This window comes from Pteropus medius, unplaced genomic scaffold, assembly GCF_902729225.1.
Source record: "Pteropus medius unplaced genomic scaffold, Ma_sr-lr_union100, whole genome shotgun sequence".
Lineage (NCBI taxonomy): Eukaryota > Metazoa > Chordata > Mammalia > Chiroptera > Pteropodidae > Pteropus > Pteropus medius.
The window spans coordinates 823,572-844,021 of record NW_024347793.1 but is presented as its reverse complement, the minus strand read 5'-3'; the positions used below and the strand labels follow the sequence as shown (position 1 = coordinate 844,021).

Below are 20,450 nucleotides of genomic sequence, written 5' to 3'. Positions count from 1 at the left end.
GCCTCCTGCAATGCCGCAGGAGGCGAGGACGCGGCGAGATCCACGACCTCGGGAGTAACAAACAGCTCAGTCCTTGCCCCCAAGGGGCCCAGAACTCACCGCGCACACAGCAGGTGCTCAGGGAAGGCTCAGCGAGCGGCTATCAGGGCAGCGCTTCCCGGGGAGGGGTCTGGCTGTGCTGGGGTGCAGAAAACCAGAATCTGACCAGTGAGGTGGCGGGAGAAAAAAAAAGTGTGTGTGGGGGTGGGGGGGGGTGGGGAGACTTTCTTCCTAAGGCGGAACCAGCTCCAGGAAACCCACCAAGTTCACGGACAGACCTCCTGGGGGAGCCTTCCACCGGCCCCGGCAATGGGCCTCCCCGAGTCCGGGGCCTTCCTGTTTTCTCAGGCCCTCCTCGCCCTTCAGGAGGGCCGAGGCACCGTCTTCTCTGGGGCGACCTTACCGCGAAGTGGGGTCTGGACTAAGTCGGTGGCTTTTGCTTTTGCATGTGGCGACACGCGATTTCTGAATGAAATCTTACAGAGCTCCGGCACATAAAGACAAACGCCTGTCGTCCCAGACGGTGGTCCTGGGCGGGTCCTCCGCGTCCACCGTGGGTGCCACGGCCTCTCGCTCTCGGTCACCCCCTCTCCCCCCGCCCTCCCCCGCTGCCCCAGAACCTGTCGGGTGCTTCTCTTCGAGGGTTGTGTTTTTAATGACCTAAACATCAGCGCCAGGACTCGCGGTTTCAGCGGCCTCACTTTATTCCGTGCTGCGGGACAGTAGCGCGAATCCCGCCCCGACGGAAGGTACAACCTGGCCCAGTCAATGAGAAACACCCTACCTAGCACTGCAAACCCACGCGGGCCGTTCCCTCGGGGGGCGGAGCGCCCAGGGCGCCGCCGCGGCTCCCGAAGGCCTCCGCGCAGCCGCCACGCGACAAGGCTTCGGGAGAGGCGTGGGACGCGGACGCTGCTCTCCCGAGTGTGACCTTCTGGGCCTGTCCCCTTCTGCTAGTCACTGCTCTCCCAACAGGCTGAGAAGAGCCCCCTCCGGCCTGCGGGGTGCACGCAGCCCCGGCCCGAGGCGAGGCTCCCCACGCCAGGCTCTCGTGGAGGCACCTTCCGCCCGGAGCGATGGGGAGCCGCGACTTTTGCGTGACCCCTGCTCCCAGCACTCAGCGTCTCACGTGGCCGCATTTGCGGTTTTCTCAGGAAGACCCGAGTATGCTCCCTGAGCAGCTGGAGGGGTGGCTGCCCGCAACGAAACCCCTGTGCGTGAGCGACGGGGCTGAAGCGGCCCGCGGGTCTAACCCAGGACCCGAGAAGCCCAAGCCTCAGACCAACCCTGCTGGTTCTCCCTCGGGAAAACCCACGGCTCAGGCTCAGCTTCTTGGGCGTCTGGCCTGCACCTCGTTTAAAAAAATACTTCTCTGATGACGATGGCCATACCCGAGGCCCAAAAGGCAAACGAGGGAAGTTTTAAGAAAAGCACAGTCACCCGCGTTCTGGGGACCGACACCACGCTCTACCTTGCTCACCCAGCGTGGGCACAATGAGCAACCGTTAATTGAAATCACGACTTATCAAGTCTTAAAGAAAAGTTCAAATTCTGGGGAAAAAAAAAAAAATGGCAGCAGAACCTCAGGACTTCCGTGCGATGCCTAACCTGCCCGCCTACTAAATAAACTGCACACCACACCAGCTGAAAGCCACGCCGCCGGCAGGCTGCCCTGGGCAGCGCCCTGCCGGCTCCCACCGCGGGGGTCGGAGCGAGCGGGGCGCCCCCTGCTGGAGGCGGGAGGAAGACTGGCCTCTTGGGTCTCCGCCTCTCCGCCTCGGGGTGGGGGGGCCCCAGTCCAACGGCGCTGGGCGGCTGGGGCTCCCCGGCCACGGCCGACCGACTCAGCTTCTCCCTGTTTCTCGCGGGGAGGGAGGCAATGGCGTCAATCCCTCTGCCTCTCGGGAGGAAGGCACGATCTCCCGAGACCCAGGCGCGGGGGACGTGTGGACGGCCATGCGTCTCGTCCCAGTTGAGGATGGCTGCGCTCCTGGAGGAAGAGGATCTCCGAGCTCGCGACCCTGAAGGCTTCCAGCACCAACGCTGACGCCCTCCGCTCTCCCCGCAGAGGCGGGACAGCCCTTCTCCCGTTTCCTGCCACTGGAGGCGCTCACGAGAGGGCAAGGTCAGGCGTGGCCTACACCTCTCCCGGGTTCCCCTCTAGGAACCCCGTTAGTGCAGCTCGATGAAAGCCTCCAGCTCCTCGGGGATGAAGCCCTTGTAGGGGACCTTGTTCTTGTCCAGGGCGCGGGCTGCAAGGCACTGCAGGGTGACGTAATTGAAGGGCTGGATGGTGCTCTTGGCCAGCAGCTTCTCATCCAGCAGCTCGTAGGCCGTTTTCTTGAAGGCGTTGGTGGCGTCCATGTGGGCGCCGGCTTCGATCAGGGTGTTCATGATCCCAGGGCAGCTGTTCTGGGCCGCGACGTGCAGCGGGGTGTTGTTGTCAAAGTCCCGGCTGTCTGGGTCGGCCCCGCAGTCGAGCAGCACCCTGACCACCTGGAGGGAGGGGAACCGGCCCACCGGGTAGCGGCCCACGTTCGTGGTTTCCTTGTCCACAGCCATGTGCAGGGGGGTGAAGCCGTTCTTGCCCCGGGGGGCACACTTCAGCAGCCGGTACACGGTCTGGTGCTTCAGATGCTCCTGGTCCGGCGTGCACTCCACCTTCTCCAACAGGTAGAGCAGGTGGAGGATGATGGCCAGGGCCTTGGTGAACTGGGCCGAGTCCCCGGGCTCCTTGGGCAGCTGCAGGGCCCGCTCCACCTCCCGGACCCCTTTGCAGAGCACCCCCATGAGGTCTGCAAAGCCAATCTGCGTGCCCAGGCTGCCCTTGGCCGCCCGGTCCTGGAGGACGTAAGAGAAGAGTTCCGCAAAGGAGAGGAAGCTACTGGCGGTCATGGGGCTCAGCGGCTCCAGGTTGTTCTGCTGCATGTCCAGGGCGTACTTCCACAGGCGGATGCAGCGCTCGAAGTTGCCCGAGTCGGCGTACACCGCGCCCCTGTAACGGATGTAATAGGAAGTGTCTGGGTGAGAGGGACCCAGGATGCGCTCTCGGATCAACAGGGCCTGCATGCGCATCTCGTCCGGGTCGGTTATGAGCGCCTCCAATTCCTCGGCGGTGTTCACCTCCCTGGAGTAGTCGTAGGCCAGGACCAGCTGCGGGGGTTCGGGTTTGGGCAGATACGCGCCCCCCTGGTGACGAAGCTCCATAGCCCGCCTCCAGTGTTTCAGGGCCCCGAGCAGGTCCCGCTTCTTATCCACGTACGTGGCTCCCAACAATTCCAAGGCTTCCACGGCAGCTTCTCGGCTGGTGGGGCAGCAGCTCTCGTAAGCTTCGCCACTGAGCGCTTCCTCCGGGGAGGAGGTGCAGCAGCTGGCCCCCTGGGGCTGCACGCATCCCGGGCCGGTGGCGGGGCCTTCTCCGGCCAGCCCTGGCCGCGCCTCCTCCCCGGCAGGCTGCTCCTGGATGAGGTACTCCACGATGTTGGTGTGGCCGGTCACGCTGGCCGCCAGCAGCGGGGTCATGCCGTAGCCGTCGCGTTCCATGCGGGCTTTGCACCCGAGCAGCAGCTGCAGGATTTCCAGGCTGCCGGACTCGGCGCAGTCGTGCAGGGCCGTGTTGCCCTTGGCGCTGCGCCGGTTCACCTGGGCCCCCTGCTCCAGCAGGTAGCGGGCGATCTCACGGTGGCCCTTGTAACAGGAGATCATGAGGCACGTGTGCCCGTGGCGGTTGGCCACCTCCAGGTCGGCCTGGTGCTCGCCCACCAGGTAGCGCACCACCTCCAGGTGCCCGTCGAAGCAGGCGGCGCGCAGGGGCGTGGAGTTGGTGCGCGTGGTGCGGTTCACCGAGGCCCCGCGGCGCAGCAGGCTCCGCACCACGTCCAGGTGGCCGGCGGCCGAGGCGGCCCACAGCGGCGGCGCGCCCTCGATCGTCTCGCCGTCGAAGTGCACCGAGCCGCCCGCCTCCACGCTCGCGCCGCACCGATCCACCAGGTACTCGACCACATCCAGGTGGCCGTAGCGGGCGGCAATGAGCAGCGGCGTCCCCCCGCCGGCCACCTCGCCCGTCAGCTCATCCAGCTCCTCCCGGCTCCGGCCGCTAAGCAGCTTTTGAAGCAGCTGAAGCTTGCCGTCGCGGGCGGCGTTGTACACGGCGGTGCGGAGGTCCATGATTGGGGCCTCCACCAGGCCATGGGCCGGCCGCCGGGATACAGGAGGATGGCGAGACGGCGGACTAGAGCCCCGAGGGGCAGGCAGCAACCTTCACCGTTCCCCCCGCCGCCATCTTAGAGGCTCCTCGGGCGGAACGAAATGGCTGCCGCAGCCTGGCACCCTTTGGCTAATGGAAGCGCGCAGGGAGATGTAGTCCTCTGAACCGGCCCACTCCGCAAGATAGAGAAGAGGCTGTGAGGTTTGAAGACTACATCTCCCAAGAGCCCACGGGCTACACTCAGGGAACCTTGTAGCGTGGTGCATGGTGGGAATTGTCGTTCTACCTTCAGCGGAATGTGGAGGAAACTCAACAGGAGGACAGCAATTCCCGTGATGCAATGCCATCGCGATAGCTTGTGCTTGGTTAAGCACTTCCGGTGGCTGCCTGAATGCCGGAGCCGACAGGAAATGCGGACGAGGGCCAAAGGACCACAGTCCCCAAAAGGCATCGGGAGCAACTCGGAGCCAATTGGGAGAGAGAACGAAGGCTAAGACGGCCAAGCGGTCTGATTCGGGCCGGGCCAGGCGCCGCAGCTCACCGACAGGAGGTGCTCGGGAGAAGTGGGAAAGCCTACGGGGTAAGGATGTTAGGGGGTGGTCAGTACAGGTGGCTCTAAGGGTCAGTCTCCTGTGCTCACTCGCTTCTCATTCATTTATTTTTTTCATTCCCTCACCCGTTAATACTGTCAACTGAAAGTGGGCGCCAGCAATTCGATGCCACCAGGAATCCTCGGGGTGCTGTAAAGGGCGGGGAGACAATTTAGTGAAAACAGCCCAATTGTAATATAGTTCGGCTGTGGAGGGGGTTGGCTGTGAGGTGACAGCTTAGGCGTGAGACTGCCAGTCCAGTGGCTCCGGAGCGGCTCCAGCGAGGTCCCTCTTGCAGCTTCAATTCTGGTGTTACAGCTCCTGCTGGGGAAACTCAGTCTTAGAAAGAAACCGAAAGTGCGCTCCGTGGAGGCGGAGGAGAAACCGGCTTATAGAGAGAAGAGAACCGATCCCCATCCCCGGTTGGTCCATTTTTATGCAGATGCGGGCTCCAGATCTTCACAGTGCGATTGGTCCCTGATCCTTCTCTCATGAGAGGTGAGGACTACGTCCCCTCCCCTTGAATGTGGGTGGACTCGTGGTTGCTTTCACCTATAGAGTAAGGCAGAATTGGCCCTGGGATTTCTGAGGTTAAGGCATAAAAGGTCACCAGCTTTCCTCTTCTCTTGAGGTGCCCACTCTAGGAAAGCCACCTAAGCTTGGGGTACTTTGAAAGAAGTTGAGACCATCATGAGAGACAAATCACGTGTAGACCCTCGGGTCCACCATCCCCCTGAGACCAGCCATCCAGGCATCCCCTGTGGGGAGTCCCTGCTGTGAGTGAAGGTGTTTTGGACCTTCCAAACCAGCCATCCACCAGCTGACACCATCCACAGGTAACAGAAGACATGCCAGCCCGCTCCTAGCTGAGCCCTGCCCAAATCCCTGACCTACAGAATCCGTGACATATAAGAAAATGATTGTTCTAAGCCTGTACGTTTTGGAGTAGCTTATGATCCAGCAGTAGTAACTGGAACCGTGTTAAATGTAGCGTGTGGCTTTAATTTGCATGTCTATAATTACTAACCAAATCACACAGTTCCCCAGGAGTTTGTTTACTATGGCTGTTTCTTCTCTCCTGGAAACTGTCTGTTCATTGGGGAAGTATGCCATCGTTTAGTTTCTAAGGAACAGTCTCAGTGCGTCCTTGAAGGGACTAGTTAGATCTATGCCGTTTAGCTCGGCCTGAGGTATTTTTATACGTCTTCGTTTCATTCATTTAGACATATTTGTTGATATTCTAAGCACCTACTATGTTTTGGGCCACATTCTGGAAGCTGGGGATGTATCGGTGAGCAGACAGACACTGTTCTCAAGAACCCAGAATCTGAACAGGGGAGATAACTTAAGTCAGGGTGTGGGGTCAGGGATGAGGGAGCCCAGCTGGTGACCAGCCGGTGAATACTGTGTTCCATATCGTTCTAGTTATCTGTTTCGGCTTAACAAAGTACCCCAAGCTTAGCGACTGCTGTGGAGTGAATTGTGTCCTCTCAAAACTTATATATTGAATCCCTAACCCTCAATGTGACTATACTTGCAGATAGTCTTTAGGAGGTGTCACGCAGGCTTGACAGTCACTCAGCATCACTCCAGCCCCATGCCGTTTGCTGGAAGAAACTCGATAAGTCCGGCCCACTTGCAGAGGGAGAATCAAACGCTGCTCTCTCAGTGGAAGGGAGTCACATGTGAGTGACAGTGCTTGTGGACGTCTTAAAACCCTGCACGGGAGCAAAGACCCAGGCGAAAGACCATATGGCGGACAGGGAGCACTTGGTACCTCACCGATCACTCCACATCTACAAGACAGCATCTTAGGGGAATTCTCCAAAGATGAAGGGACACTCCCTTCTCTTTAAAAGTCCCTGAATTAATTACACAATTGATGAGAGATTCAGAGCTAAACACGTCTATGAAAAGGACATTTTAACAAAGTCTTATTGATTTTTCCCTCAAGATAAGACATTGCTGAGTAATGAACAGACATTGTCCACACACCTTCTTAGCTGTCTGTGAAGTGTCCATTTTTTTGTTTTTTTGTTTTTGTTTTTTTTAGTAGCAGAAGTCTGAATTGTGAAGAAAGCCACACATATGCGTGAAGTTTGGGGAAAGAGAGAGGCACTTGCCGTGAGAGCTATGTGGAGGCAGAGATGACGTCCGTGGCATCCAATGACATGTATGTTTTTCTTTCTCATCGAGGGCCTTAAGAAGTGACCCTCCTTTGGTTGTTGAGTAGCAGGAGTGCCTTGCTCCCTGTGGCAACAAGCAAGAGGAACTTTTCTTTGCGTCTGTAATTTTAAAAATGGAAATAAAATTCACCACGTTGAAGTGTCCACCTCAGCGCGTTTAGTACACTCACAGGGTTGTGTGACAACCGCCTAGTTCCAAAACTTTTTAACACCCCAAAAGGAAACCCCATCCCCATTAGCAGTCACCCCCATATGTTACACATGTATTATATATTATATAAGCACATAAATATGATACATAATGTAAGCATATAATATAATATGTCATGTTTATATTATATGACATATAATATAATTTATAACAACACATAATGTTATATAATACATATAAAGCATATAAAACACTATGTAATATATAAAACATAAACTCATATGATATATAAGATAAAATGTAATGCACATATATAGATACGCACAATGTATACATAATGTTTTGCGACTAATTCGAGGAAGTAAGTTGCAGTCTTGACAACCTTTACCTGTAGATGCTTCGGTGGGCGTTCCCTAAGAATGAGGACATTCTCTCACAGACGCACAGTTCTGTGATCGGAACTGGGATGTTCGACACTGACCAGCCCTGTCATGGACCCTCTGTCCAGATTCCAGCGCTTCCGTTGTCCCAGGAGCGTCCATTATAGCTACTCTCCCTGGAAGTCAGAGACACTCGCAATCACAAGCCTCTTGTGCTTTCCTTCTCTGGACCACTCGTTTATCACTGAGTCTAAGCCAGTGGGATAAACAAGGATGAATTTTTCTCCATATTGCCTCCCCTGCTGTCCGTCAGATGTCCCCTCTCTGCCCCAAGGAACACATTCTGTAACCTGCCTGGTCAGTTTCAGTTAAAAAGTCTCGCCCTGTCCAGTCCTGTTCATTTCCATCTCAGAGTTTTCTCCAACCCCTCAGTCGGCTGGTCACGTTACTGGGGAAACTCGGAGTGACGTGGAGTCCCCTGGGACCCCCCTTCTCTGTGCCCGGTCCCGTCTGCCTCACTTTGCACATGTGTCCAGTGTGTGCTGTTTCTGTCCGTCCCTCCGTCACTGGCTTGGCGCAGGGCCAGAGGGATCTCTGATCTTACCAGCTGGGGTGCGCGCCGACCACCCACACAGCTGCCCTCTTGGGTCAGGACTGAGCACGGGCTGAGCTTCTTGGATCCAGAAAGGCAGGGATGGAAGAGAACAGATTCTGGAGCCAGATGTGGGTTGGGGGAGGAAACTCAGCTATCTCCTTGTGATGCCGCCTGCCTGTTGTCATGGAAACCCAAGCCACTCTCTTTTGAAGGACCCATTAAGGTGCAGGATATAATCAGCGCTCTGGCTCTCTGTGGCAGACCCCAACCCTGTCTGTGGGAGGTGACCGCGGCCGGAATCCCAGGGAGCGACACAGTATCCTCATCACCCCTCTGCAGCCCTTGCTGGAGATGACTCGCTGTGCGACCACAAGTCTCCGCTCCTGTCTGCATCTTGGCCTCCTCCCCTGTGGAAATGACAGATGGACATGTCACAACTGCCACCCTATGTGTGCCAAACTGTGAGAAGGGCATAAGGTAGGTTCAAAATGCAGACCCGGGATGCAGACTGCCCACAATCAGATCCTGGCTCTGCCATGCAGCGGCTGTGCAACCTTGAGCAAGTTGCTTTACCTCCCTGAGCCTCAGTTTCCTCTCCTATAAAATGGGGTATAATAATGACATTTACCTCATAGTAGGTAATGTATCTAAAGCTATTTAAAACAGTGTCTGGGGGAAAAAAACTAATATATCCATCCAGTGGAATATTATTCAGCCATAAAAAAGGAATGAGCACTGACATACACTACCGTGTGGTCGAACCTTGAAAACACAATGCTCAGTGGGAAGCCAGACACAACAGGCCTCACAGCGTGTGATTCAGTTTGTGTGAACTGTCTACAACGGGCAGGCCACTGAGACAGAAAACACGTTTGGGGTTGCCAGGGGCTGCAGGGAAAGGGGCATGGGGAGTGACCGCTTAGCAGGCACGGGGTTCCTTTTGGGCTGATGGAATGTTCTGGAAGTAGGCAGTGGTGATGGTTACAGAACTCTGTGAGTGTACTAAATGCCACTGAATTTTCACTTTAAGATCGTTAAAATACAAATTTTATGTTCTGTGGATTTTTTTGAGATTTAAAGGTTTTTCGATGGCGGGACACAACACGGTGACACTTGCGTAGAAGAAATAACTCTGTTACTTGGAGCTCCAAACGAGAGGACACAAGGCTTGCACCAGGGACAATAACAGTAAACAGGAGCTGTAGGAGTTGCTTCTGTGTGACAGGCAGGTGGGGCTTTCTGGAACTGGCTAATTTGAATAATTTCCCAGGCTCCGGGACAATAGGGCTGTCCCTGGTTGCCTGGTTCCTGGCCCTGGGGCAATCAAACAGGTGCCTAGTGGCCCTCGAGTATGAGAGGTGATAAGGGAAGTGGTCCAGGTGTGGACTTAATCAATTGCCCTAGAGGAACTGATCGGCCTCTGAAATGGGTCCCTGTGTCCCTTCCTTCCTTCGGTGTGTGGAGATAGATACTCATTTCTCATCTGTGTAAACCCGGACACGGAATTGCTGAGTCAAAGGGGAGAAAAGAAACTTCGCTTCGGTTTCAACCACGGCTACCTTATGAGTCTGTTGGAGAGACTGGACGGGATCCCCGCACACTGCTTCCCCCGCGGCTTCGCCTCACTCTCTGGACCCTTCGCTCCTACTTTCTGGAATCACCCCACAAATAACCCACACACTGGGTCTTAGTCTCAGATCCCACTTTCATGGAACCTCAAGTTAAGATAATTGGACACTGACCCAATGTAATAAGATAGCTCAATGGGTCGTACCTTCAATTCAGATGTCCGCTGTCTGTGGTGACCCATCTTTATAAGTGTCTGTGGACCTCCGTGTTTCTACGTCTGACGACAAGCTCAGACACCAGCATTTACATCTCAGCTGGCTACATATTGGGTGCTAGCTCTGAGCTGGGCGTGGGGGTGCGTAAAGATGAAACTGGTAAGATTAGCGGAAGTGCCCCCTTTCAGAGGTCTTTGGGAGAAATAAAAGGTTAGTGGGTTTTTTGTTTTTGTTTTTTCCAAAGTTTTTTCAATCAAAGGAAGGAGTCCCCTAAGTAAGAGTCACTAGGGAAGCTGGTCAAAATGCAGGTCCTGGGCCCGGCCCTACCTGCGGCTTACTGAACCTGGGGTGCAGGGAATCTGCCTTCTCTGTGGGCTTCCTGGGGGCATCCAAGCCAGAGGCGGTCCTGGGTGGGTGAGCTGTTGAGTGAGCTGCTGGGAAAATGAAATACTCTCATTGGAAAAGGGCCAGATCAGGCCAGGTGGGGACATTTGAATATTATCATGCAGGCAGTGGGAATCTTGAAAAGGTTAAAGGCAAGGGTGGGACTTGATCAGTTTGTGTTCTAGAAACACCACTCGCTGTGTGCGGAGAATGAATTGGCTGTGTGTGTTTTAGGAAGCGAGGAAGAGGCCGTTAGGTGACCGGGCAGTGATGGAGGCACAAGGGTGGAAAAGAGGCCAGGTCTGCCCAGAATTACTTGCCTTGGTGAATACAGGGGTTGATGAGGAGGAGAGGGACTCTGGGATGTGGAGGTACAAGCATCAGTGGGAACATGGAGGGAGGGGCAAACTGGGGGGCTGGGTTGGCTGGGTATTTGGTCGAAATGATTAATCCGGGATGGTTGGGAGACACCTCCAGGGGAGACACGTAGAAATACCAGGGCAGAACCTCCTCTCCCGCAGGAGTCCCAAAGGGCAGCATCTGGGGACTTTTTTTTTTTTCAAGTATCTGAATGCTCTCCCATTCTCGAAGGGCACTTCTAAATATACCACGAAACCTCTCACAATTGGCCTTAGCCCAGACATCGAACCCCTCTCTCCACACCATTCTCGAAGCGCCTCTGGCATGTAGGTTTCTCGTAATTGTGTTTTCTCTGCTTGTTAATGGACCCACTGAGGCAGTACTCCCGGGAGAGAGAAAGATTTCATTTGTCTGGGGCTGAGAAGGGAGATAGGGGTTGCCAGAGCTAATGAGGAATCAATGCCTCGTAATTGCTAATTAGAGCCGGGCTCTCTCCTGGGGCTATTAGTTGGCTGGCTGGCCCTTGAGTGTCCACAAATTTAATTATACTCCCCAATAAACACCTGCAACAACCAGCACCCTGTGGTATCTCTGTGGGGGAGACTGAGGAGAAGCAGGATCTTCATGGTTGTGCTGAAAGATTAATTCATTTATCGATTAATGCATTGGTTTATTCTCTGATGCCTTTATTGATTCAACAAATGTTTATTGAGCACCTGCTGTGTGCTAGTGCCTGTATTGGGTGCTGGGACACAGTAGTGAAAACACGGAGTCTCTGCCCTGATGGAGTTCACAGTGGAATGGAGGCAACAACCTACAGTCCTGTAAACAGTTACCACAACGATAATTGGAGTAGGCTCCGGAGAGAAGATATCCCAGTTTATGAGTGTGTATAATACAGACTTGACATGGGTGGTGGTGAGGGACCAGGGAAAGTTTCCCTTGATGAAACGAGGCTTGGACAAGAAGGCAGGAGGAGCTGTGGGGTGCTCTGGGAGATAGAGCATCCAAGCTGAGGGAACAGCAAAGGCAGAGGCTCTGAGGCTGGAATGACCTCGACGTGGTGTCTGCGACTTGATTAGGATGTCGCAGAGAACTGCAGGTGAGCCTCGATGATGCTACAACTCACCTACCAGGCACAAGTTTACATTCATCCTGTAGTTGGTCCATGGAACTGGTGGTGGGGTGGGGGAGAAAAAAATCATTCCTGGAATTTTTATTGAAAAGTCTCTGTAGAATCCTGGTCAGGGGGAGGCTTTAAACTCCGGTGCCTCGTTGATTCCCCAGGAAAGTGTAGCGAGGCTGTTAGGCCCTGGGTGTAGAGTCGGATATTTTGTATATCCAGGACTGTGGGAGAATCACCGTGCTCACAGGGTGCATGCCCCTGTTTTATTCCCTCCCCTGCTCTTGTCCCATGGAATTGACCATCTCACCCCCTGGGTGGAAGTCGTTCCTTCCTGACCCCCCCACCCCCACGCTTGCTTGTCCATCTCGGGTGGAGGTCGATGGGAGTCCACGCTATGAGGAAGCTGTGACTTGTTGTCATTGTACATCAGAACAACAAAATCACTAGTCTTCCACACAGCACTAGACCACAACTGCTCCAGGCTTCTTTGCCACCCTTCGCCCTGTGTATGAGACCCCCCACCCCCCCGGTCTTTCCCAGGGTGTAACAGCTGGGCTTTCTGCTTCTCCACTGCCTCCTGTCTTCCATTCCTGGTCCTCCTGGAGAGAGGCAGGGTCTGCTCTCCAAGGGCCCAACTCCCACCCATGCAGCATGGAATTTGGAGTTGGAAGGATGTCGGGTTGATGTGAAGGTTCACCCTTGGCCTGGGAGCCCTTGGGCTAGTTATGTATCTGCCCCTCTCTGGGCCTCAGTTTCCTCAACTGTCACCCATGTTCTGAGGTTGAAGGTGACATGACATAATGTATGTAAAAGGCTCGGCACAATGCTTCTCACACAAGTCTAGAAAGAGCACCATAATGTCATCTTGGCAGGCGACCGTTTCCCCACAGTCCTACCGATTTGCCATCTCACCTGTTGAGAATTCCAGATTTCTCTGTGCTTTCATGTCATCTGCTCATCTGGGAAATAATGCGTTGAAAAGCCCATTAAATGAGTGGTAAGTCTCCAGAAGCGTCAGACACCTCAGACCACCCTCTGTTCCGCCATCAGGGTACAGGGACTCTCCGTTACCTGGGGAGCTCTCCCGGGTCCTGACGCGAAAACGAGGTCGGCTCCGGGAACCCGCCAGGAGCTGTCCGCGGTCTTGGTGCTGAAGCAGATCGCGGTTCCCTTTCCGGACCCCGAGAGGCGCTGTCCGGGGTCTCGGTGCTGAAATAAATAGCAATTCTCTTCCTTGGTCGTCGAAGAGCTCTTTTCGACCTCGGTGCTGAAGAAAACTTGACTTGCTTCTCTCTCCTCTACGCTCATCCCACTCCCTTCCGTTCTCCGTTTCTCTGACCCCCGCCCCCCAATTTTCCCTCTCTGATTCTCTTCCCTGGGGTGTTTCAGAATGGCAAGGAGGGATAAACGGAGAGGTTGCAACTAAGACTCGTACCTACTTCCCACCTCGTGGCATGTCCCCAGAATTTACCTCTCAGGTAGTCAGCCCTGTTGGTCTCCGCTTTCCAGACTGTCAAACTTCACCGTCTTTGTCCCTTTCTGGGAAGATGTCCATGCGCTGACCTGTAAACCAGCCCCATCCCCAGAGTACCGGGTCCCCCAGACCACCCCTCCCCCTACGCAGCAGAAGCCCTTCCCCTGTGCGCCTCACCTGCTTCTAGTCTAGTGGGCAGATGCAGGTGTCCAGTGGCTGCCAAAGCGGGGACGGGCGCTTTTATGGGCTGCAGGGAAGGCGGGGCACCGGGAACCCGGGGAGGAGCTTTGCCAGCCAGCCAATAGGACTCCGCCTCGAATGCAGCCCCAAAGATTACCTCATAGGTTGTGGCCTCGGCTTCAGAATAAAAGTCTGGCATCTGCCCAAAAACTGGGCTGGGGCTGGAGGGGTAGGGAACACTCGTTGTGGTCCCCAGGATCTCCCTGGCTAGGCTCAGCCCTCCCGGGTCTCTGAGTCCCCTGTCAGCTCAAGAGCTCTTGGTTGTCCCCATCTCCAGCTTGTGCTAGTGCTGAATCAGGAGAGAAAAAGCTGGTAAATTGTTGTGGGGAAAACAGGATAGGTTCAGAGTATTTAAGTCCAGTTCCAGCTTTGGAAACTGAGGTCTGTGGGAATGTAGGGCTCAGGGGACTGGAGAGGAGGTGGGACTCAAGCCTAGACCTTCTACTTCCTCAGCGCAAAAACTAACTCATCTCTTAGTTTGTTGTTTTGCTTTACTGAGCAGTCTCTGAGCCAAAGAACACACAAACTTGTGTTTCTCCTCTTTACCGTGGGACTTTGGGCACGATTGAAACTCTCTGTGCTTCAGTTTTCTCATCTGAAAATGTTGATAATGGTAGTGCAGTCTCAGAGTGTCGTGATGCAACGTTAATGCTATGATGTGGATCTTATGTTGGAAATAAACAATCAGGGCCAGGACTAAGGTGAGGGAGGCAGCTGCCTCAGGTGTAAAAATTTAAGGAGGCACCAAAAAACTCAGTGATCAAAATCAATAATATATATCAAGGCAATGTTTTAAGAAGTCAAAATTAATGCAAAAAATCCACGATGAACGAAGTATGAACATTTTAAATAAAGACAGGATCTGCATTACAAATTTTTCCTGTTGCCTCAGCTTGGTATTAGAAATAATGTCTGGACATGGTAAGTTTTCCACTAATGTAGCTATTGTTATTTTCTGAGACATTCCACTCATGAATTTACTCAAAAAACTTTTATTGTATTAGGCATTGGGGACGCATACATGAATTCAGCAACCAACCTTCTTTTAGGTAGGGGGAAAGACATGAAAAAGTAACTCTACTCAAATGTAATATGTATGACAATAGAGGGATTTGTGTCCTAGCCTGTGCTCTCAGCAATATGAAATTTCCCTAAAAGGGCTGATTATTCTGTGGAATCTGAGCTCACGAATGAGTGGCCCGCAGATCAACATTGGATCCAGGAGCCTCAAATAAGGCGCCTAACATGTGTCAACAAAGCTGCCCAAACCAAAGTTTAACTCCGTGGATGCACTGGGGCAAGGTTTAGTCAAATCCATAGCGAGTGGGTGCAGCAGCTATATGGGATTCTGACACATAGTAGGTACTCATCAAATTCACTGTCAAGTGCATGACTTGAGTGAGCTCATCTGAAGCACACTAACTCCTCCATTCCGCCTCCCACTCAGAGGCTAGTCCTGGCTTCTTACTTTCAAAGGAGGAACAGAGACCCTGCTACAAAAGGAAGAAAAAGAAATTGGAATGTAGCCTGGAGACGGCTGCTTTGTTTGTGTCTCTGTTCCCCTACTTTTCCCTTTCACTTTTTTATTTCGAAAAGAAATTCAAACCCACAGGAAAGTTGTAAGATCAGTGCAATGAACTTCCGAATCATCTTTACCTAGATTCACTCACTCATCGTTAACATTTCGCCACCTTCGCTTTATCTTTGTCTTTCCCCCTACATTTATCTTTGTCTCTGTCCCAATCGTGTTAAGTGGCAGACACAACTGCCCCCCATTGCTAAGGACTTCAGCATGCATCCCCCAAGATCAAAGACAATTTCCCATGTAACCGTAATGCGATAATCACAACCACGAAGTTAAAATTGTGACATTACTCTCTAATCCCTAGTCCACTTTCCAGTTTCACTAGTTGCCCCAATACTGCCCTTCATGGCTGTTCTTCCCAAGTTGGGGTCCTGTTCAGCAGCATTTCGTTGTCCTATGTTTCCCTTCTCTTTTGCAGAGAGGTGGGCTTTGTAGTAACCAGACAACTGTTAGACCCCAAGGTTCTCCTCTCAACCCAGAGAACTGGCTCACTCAGTCTCTTCAATGAGAGTGTGCACTATGCACGTGCCCCCCCTTTCTTTTTTACAAGAGTTTGTTTAGAGGCTTTCTTGAGGCACTTCCTCCTCCAACATCCTAGAAAGACATGATACGCACACTCCAAGCCTACTTTTATGCATTTATTCACTCCACAACAAAAATAGTTTTGAATGCTTGCTATGTGTGGATACTAGGGATACAGCAAGGAACAAAGCTGATCTGATTTTTGTCCTCCATTTGGTGCAGAAGACAGACCATAAACAAGTAATTAAAGGAACAGGGTAACCACACATCATGATGACAGCTATGAAGAAAACAGACTAGGGGATGTAATAGAACAGCACACTATCTGAAAAGTTTTTCTGTAAAGGACCAGAAAGTAAATATTTTCTGCTTTGCAGGCCGGCTGATTTCTCTCCTGCCTACTCCACTCTGCTGTGGTAGCTCAAAGGTAGCCTTCGAGAATATACAAATGAATGAGTGTGACCATGTGCCAATAAAACTTTATTTATAAAATCAACGCAGCTCATTTGGCCCCACGGCCATCATTTTCCGGCCCCTGGGTAGAAGAATGCGACTGGCTGGTGAGAGGCACATGGCTTTGGCTGCGTGGTTGGGCAAGGTCTTTCTGGGGTGGGCCCATTTGAGCTGAGATCTAACAAGTGAGAAGAAGATGACCATGGGAAAATTTAAAGGACAAATATCAGGCTGAATAGTTAGTTTTTGGGTTATTGTTTGTAGGAACAGTTAGCTCCTAGAACCTGGGCTTGTGTGTGCACGCACGCATGTATGTGTGTGTGAGAGACAGAGACAGAGACAGAGACAGAGAGACAGGCCCTGATGTGCGTGTTGGAGGATGATGAAGAAAGCAGGGGACTTGTAGGAGACATAATCAGAGAGACGCGGCCAGGGCTCTGGTCATTCAGGCCACGAGCAAATCACACAGGAGAACATTTTACCCCTTTTTGCTCTCCCTCCTTGAGCTTTTACTTTGTACTGGGCTCTGTGCCAAGCCCTCTCTATATATGTCAATTAATCCTAAGGCCTCAGGGCAACCCCGTAAGATAGCTATCACTGTTGTCCCCATGTTGCAGGTGAGCAAACTGAGGCTCAGGATGGCTAACGAACTAGTCCAAGGCCACCTGAAAAGCAAGAGGCAGAGCTGTGTTTAAGTCTCCAAAGCTCACGCTCCTCACCACTCCCCGACAGCGTTGCCTTCATGTGCGCCCCCCAACCCCCCACCCCCTGCACTTTCAGGAGAGTGGAGAACGCCTTAACACTGAGGATTCTGAGATTCTATAATAAATTCTTCTAAGCTGCAGAGCAGATGTGAAATGGCCTGTTCTACAGATGAGGCAGAGGCCTCTTCCCCACAGACCGCAGTGATTGAGACTGGAGCTGGAATGGGGACTCCTAAGTTCTTGTCACTTGTCCACTCCCTTCCTGTCCCCTCCCGGAAGTCCTCATGCGTACAGAAGCTCGTACATCCTTCTCCCCACACACGATCTTTTTAAAAAATCTTATTAAGAATTCATTTTTAAAGCCAAGTTTATTGAGGTATAATTTATATTCAGTAACATTCATATTTTTAGGTGTACAGTTCTATACATTTTGACAAATGCGTGGTTATGTATCCAGTGCCATGATCGAGACACAGAACTGTTCCCTCGCTCCAGAAAGCTCCCTCGTGCCCCTGCATAGTCCATCTCCTCGTCCACCCCTGACCCCTGGTAACTGCTGATCCAATCTCCATCACTATCGTCTTCCCTTTTCCAGAACATCCTTTAAGTAGAATCACACAGTGTGCAGTTTTTGGTGTCTGGCTTCTTTCACTCTTCATAACGCACTGGAGATTCGTCCCACGTCATTGTGTGTATCAGCAATGAGTTCTTATTGCCGAGCGGCATTCCATTATGTGGGTGGAGTACAGTTTGTTTAGCCGTTGACCAGCGTGGGGACACTGGGTTCAGGGACATGTCTAGCTTTGGGGGCTCTTATATCTCCAGGCTCTTACAGCTCAGAGTGAACAAAGCTGTGATGGAAGAGACTTGGGGCACTGTGGGAAACCAGGGGAGTCACCTGACCCGGTTCGGGTGGAGGAGGGGCTAGAGAGCAAACCAAGGAGGGCTTCCTGGAAGAGGCGCCCCTGTATAAACTGAGACTAAGGCAGAGGAGGAGCGATCCGAGGGAAGTTGGAGGAAGTGTGTTCCCGATAGGAGGAACAGCATGTGCAAAGGCCAGGAGACGGGACTTGGACCGTTGGGCTGAGGACCACTTGGTTGCAGAGGCCTTCCTCCTCTGCCTGCCTTTGGGTCTAACTGGTCCATTCGAACAGAGGCGGTGACTTTCCCTTGCAGACACTGGCACCCTAGGAGTCTCCATTCCGCCTTCTAGAATAATCGTAGCTGGCTTTTTAAAATCACTTTCTATGCCCTTGCTAATTCGGGCTCTGCCCTTGTCATCTCCCTGAGACTCTCAGCTTCATAAAGAGTCCCCTTGGCTTTGGTTTTTCCCCTCTGGGTCCCCAGGGTCTGCAACATTTGCCTGTGTCCCAGGAGAAAGACTGCCGCAGGTGGGCAGAAATGAATGAGTCTCATTAGAGAATGTCCCTCACGAGACTCCAGTTAGGAACAGTAGCTAATTATCTCCAGGGATAAAAATCCAGCAATGACTACTAATTAACAGCTCATCGTTGTAGGAAAAAAAGGTTTAGGAATAAGGGTCTTGGGTGATTCTTCCTCCCTGTCCCCTGCCTGACACACATACACACGCACACGCACACGCACACATACACACAGCCCCTTCCTCAGCCGTTACTATAGAGACCTTGTTCCCGCCACCCTCATGAGCATTTATAAATCGAGACTGCACAGATGGTGGCCTCAGCAAGCCTGTTGTTCTTTCTTCTAAGGACAGTTTCTGGAGCCCTGAGGATTAAGGAAACAGGGCTACTCTGGACAACATCTGCCTGGGGCCCCGAAACTTGACCCTCAGGCCCAGGCAGGGGAGGATTAATGGAGGCCTGTACCCAGGAGGGACAGACGCACAAACAGGGCCACACACAGCCTGAGGCCTGGGGGGAGAGGCGGGGCAGATTCCTTAATGATTCCAGCCCCAGTGAGAGTCACCTCAGGCACTTTAACACTTCAGACCCGGTGAGGAAGGGAGAAACTTGCAGCGTGTGTCCTGGCATTACTGCAATAATAGTAGCTAGTGTTTCCTAAGCATCTATTTTGTGCCAAGCACTGCACACTTGATGTATAATAATAAGTGGGTACTGAAACACTGTGTATAATAATTATCATAGTGCCAATGCTCCTTTATTTGTCTAAGAGCCTCATGTACCACATACCAGGGCAAAGATCTTGCCCATTTTAATCCTAATGCCTGGAATTGATAGTCAGTGAATGAATGATCTCCTTTACTTCTCAAGGCCACCCTGCAGCATAATTGCCGAATCCCATTTTTAGACTTGGAAACCGAGGCTCAGACAAATGGAGACTTCCCCCAAAGACACCCAGCAAGTAGGGGGCAGAGGAGGGACCTGAAAGGAAGCCTTCCTGTTACAGAGCCCCCTACCCTCCATGCGGATGGGGCCCCTGAGAGGGAAGGCAGCTTCCTCCGGCTCCCAAAACAGGTCAGGAACCCAGCCAGGATGAGAAGCCAGCTTTCCCAACCCCTCCATCCCTGGCTCTTCTCCTTGGCTCTCCCATATTCTCTTGCGGCCCTGGCACTGAGCACCATGTCCCACGAACACTGGGTCCCCATAGTAGATATTTGCAGATGATGCTGTAGGTACCAGGATCAGGCCTTTCCGAGCCTTCTGTGGGACCAGCCCCCAGTCTCCAAAGGCAGCTGGTTTTCAGGCTGCAGGGCCAGTGAGGAAAGCCAAGCCTCCGTGGTTTCCTGTCCCGCCTCAAGTCCTGGAGGGACCTGAACGAACACAGGACAACGCGTTCTCCAGCCTCAGCTTCCGGAGGCGCTGCAGAAACATGCGCGGACAAAACTCCCGGTACAACCCTCCTCCTCCATCGCCCTTCCTCCAACTGCCCTCTCTAGCGGTGGGGGGAAGGGCGGGAACAGAATTCCTGGCAGCCCCCCGGGGTGGAAGGGAGCAGAGAGCAAGCCGCGCTGTGTCAGGGAGACCCCTCCGAGGCTGTGCCATCTGTGCAGAGACAGAGAAGGCGAGAAAGAGCCAGCGAGTGATAGAGTCCGCCAGGCAGAGAACAGTACGTGCAAAGGGAACAGCAGTTGCCAAGGCCTGGAGGCAGGAACCGGCCAGGGAGAACCCGGAAGAAGGCGGGGCCCACTCCGCTGCCCACCGCGATCCTGGGCCAGTTCCTGCGGTCAGCGACAGAGTTGGTCCTTGGAGCCTGTGTTCTATGTAATGAGGCTGAGGACTCAGGGCCTCAGCAGGTCCGGCACACAGTAGGTGCTCAATTAAAGTTCGTGGATGAAAGGATGAACAAAGCGAGGACCCAGAAGGGATTTAAGAAATCAACCAGTCCAGGAATCAAGAGGTCCAATGCCTGCAGGGGCTTTTCATGTGAAAATCCCCAATTAGGGCTCTTAAAAAAAAAATCATGTAAGGAAACAAACCCCAGAGGCTGCTTTATTTGACTTGAGGCCTCCTGTGCTAGCCGTTCATCTTATCCATGGAAAAAAACGAGTTGGGAGGCATTAAAGACACTTGCGGGCATAGCTAAGAGCTGGGACCATGGTGATGAGCTTCTGTTTGTCGAATGCCTACCGTAGGCTTTCCACACATTCCCTCAATAAATACTTACCACTTCCAGGAATAGACATTGGGATCTCTGTATTTGTTTTTTTTTAGACGATGAGGAATCAGAG

The 20,450-nt window shown here is 52.9% G+C and overlaps 1 protein-coding gene and 1 long non-coding RNA gene across 2 annotated transcripts; one reads left to right on the top strand and one right to left on the bottom strand.

Annotated features, from left to right (window-relative positions):
* Positions 1 to 719: 719 nt before the first annotated feature.
* FEM1A (fem-1 homolog A) lies at positions 720 to 4,418 on the bottom strand. Its single transcript, XM_039878418.1, has one exon. It carries the CDS (start codon positions 4,204 to 4,206, stop codon positions 2,212 to 2,214), a length of 1,995 nt encoding a protein of 664 aa, XP_039734352.1. The 5' UTR covers positions 4,207 to 4,418; the 3' UTR covers positions 720 to 2,211.
* Positions 4,419 to 4,832: 414 nt separating this feature from the next.
* LOC120615405 (uncharacterized) lies at positions 4,833 to 7,168 on the top strand. The gene is made up of 3 exons (XR_005656252.1): positions 4,833 to 5,334; positions 5,468 to 5,672; positions 6,890 to 7,168. It is a non-coding gene; the product is annotated as an uncharacterized LOC120615405 (long non-coding RNA).
* Positions 7,169 to 20,450: the final 13,282 nt, after the last annotated feature.

What these genes read in the sequence shown, in the direction of transcription:
- FEM1A (XM_039878418.1), bottom strand. Translation starts at nt 4,206, where the DNA reads ATGGACCTCCGCACCGCCGTGTACAACGCCGCCCGCGACGGCAAGCTT.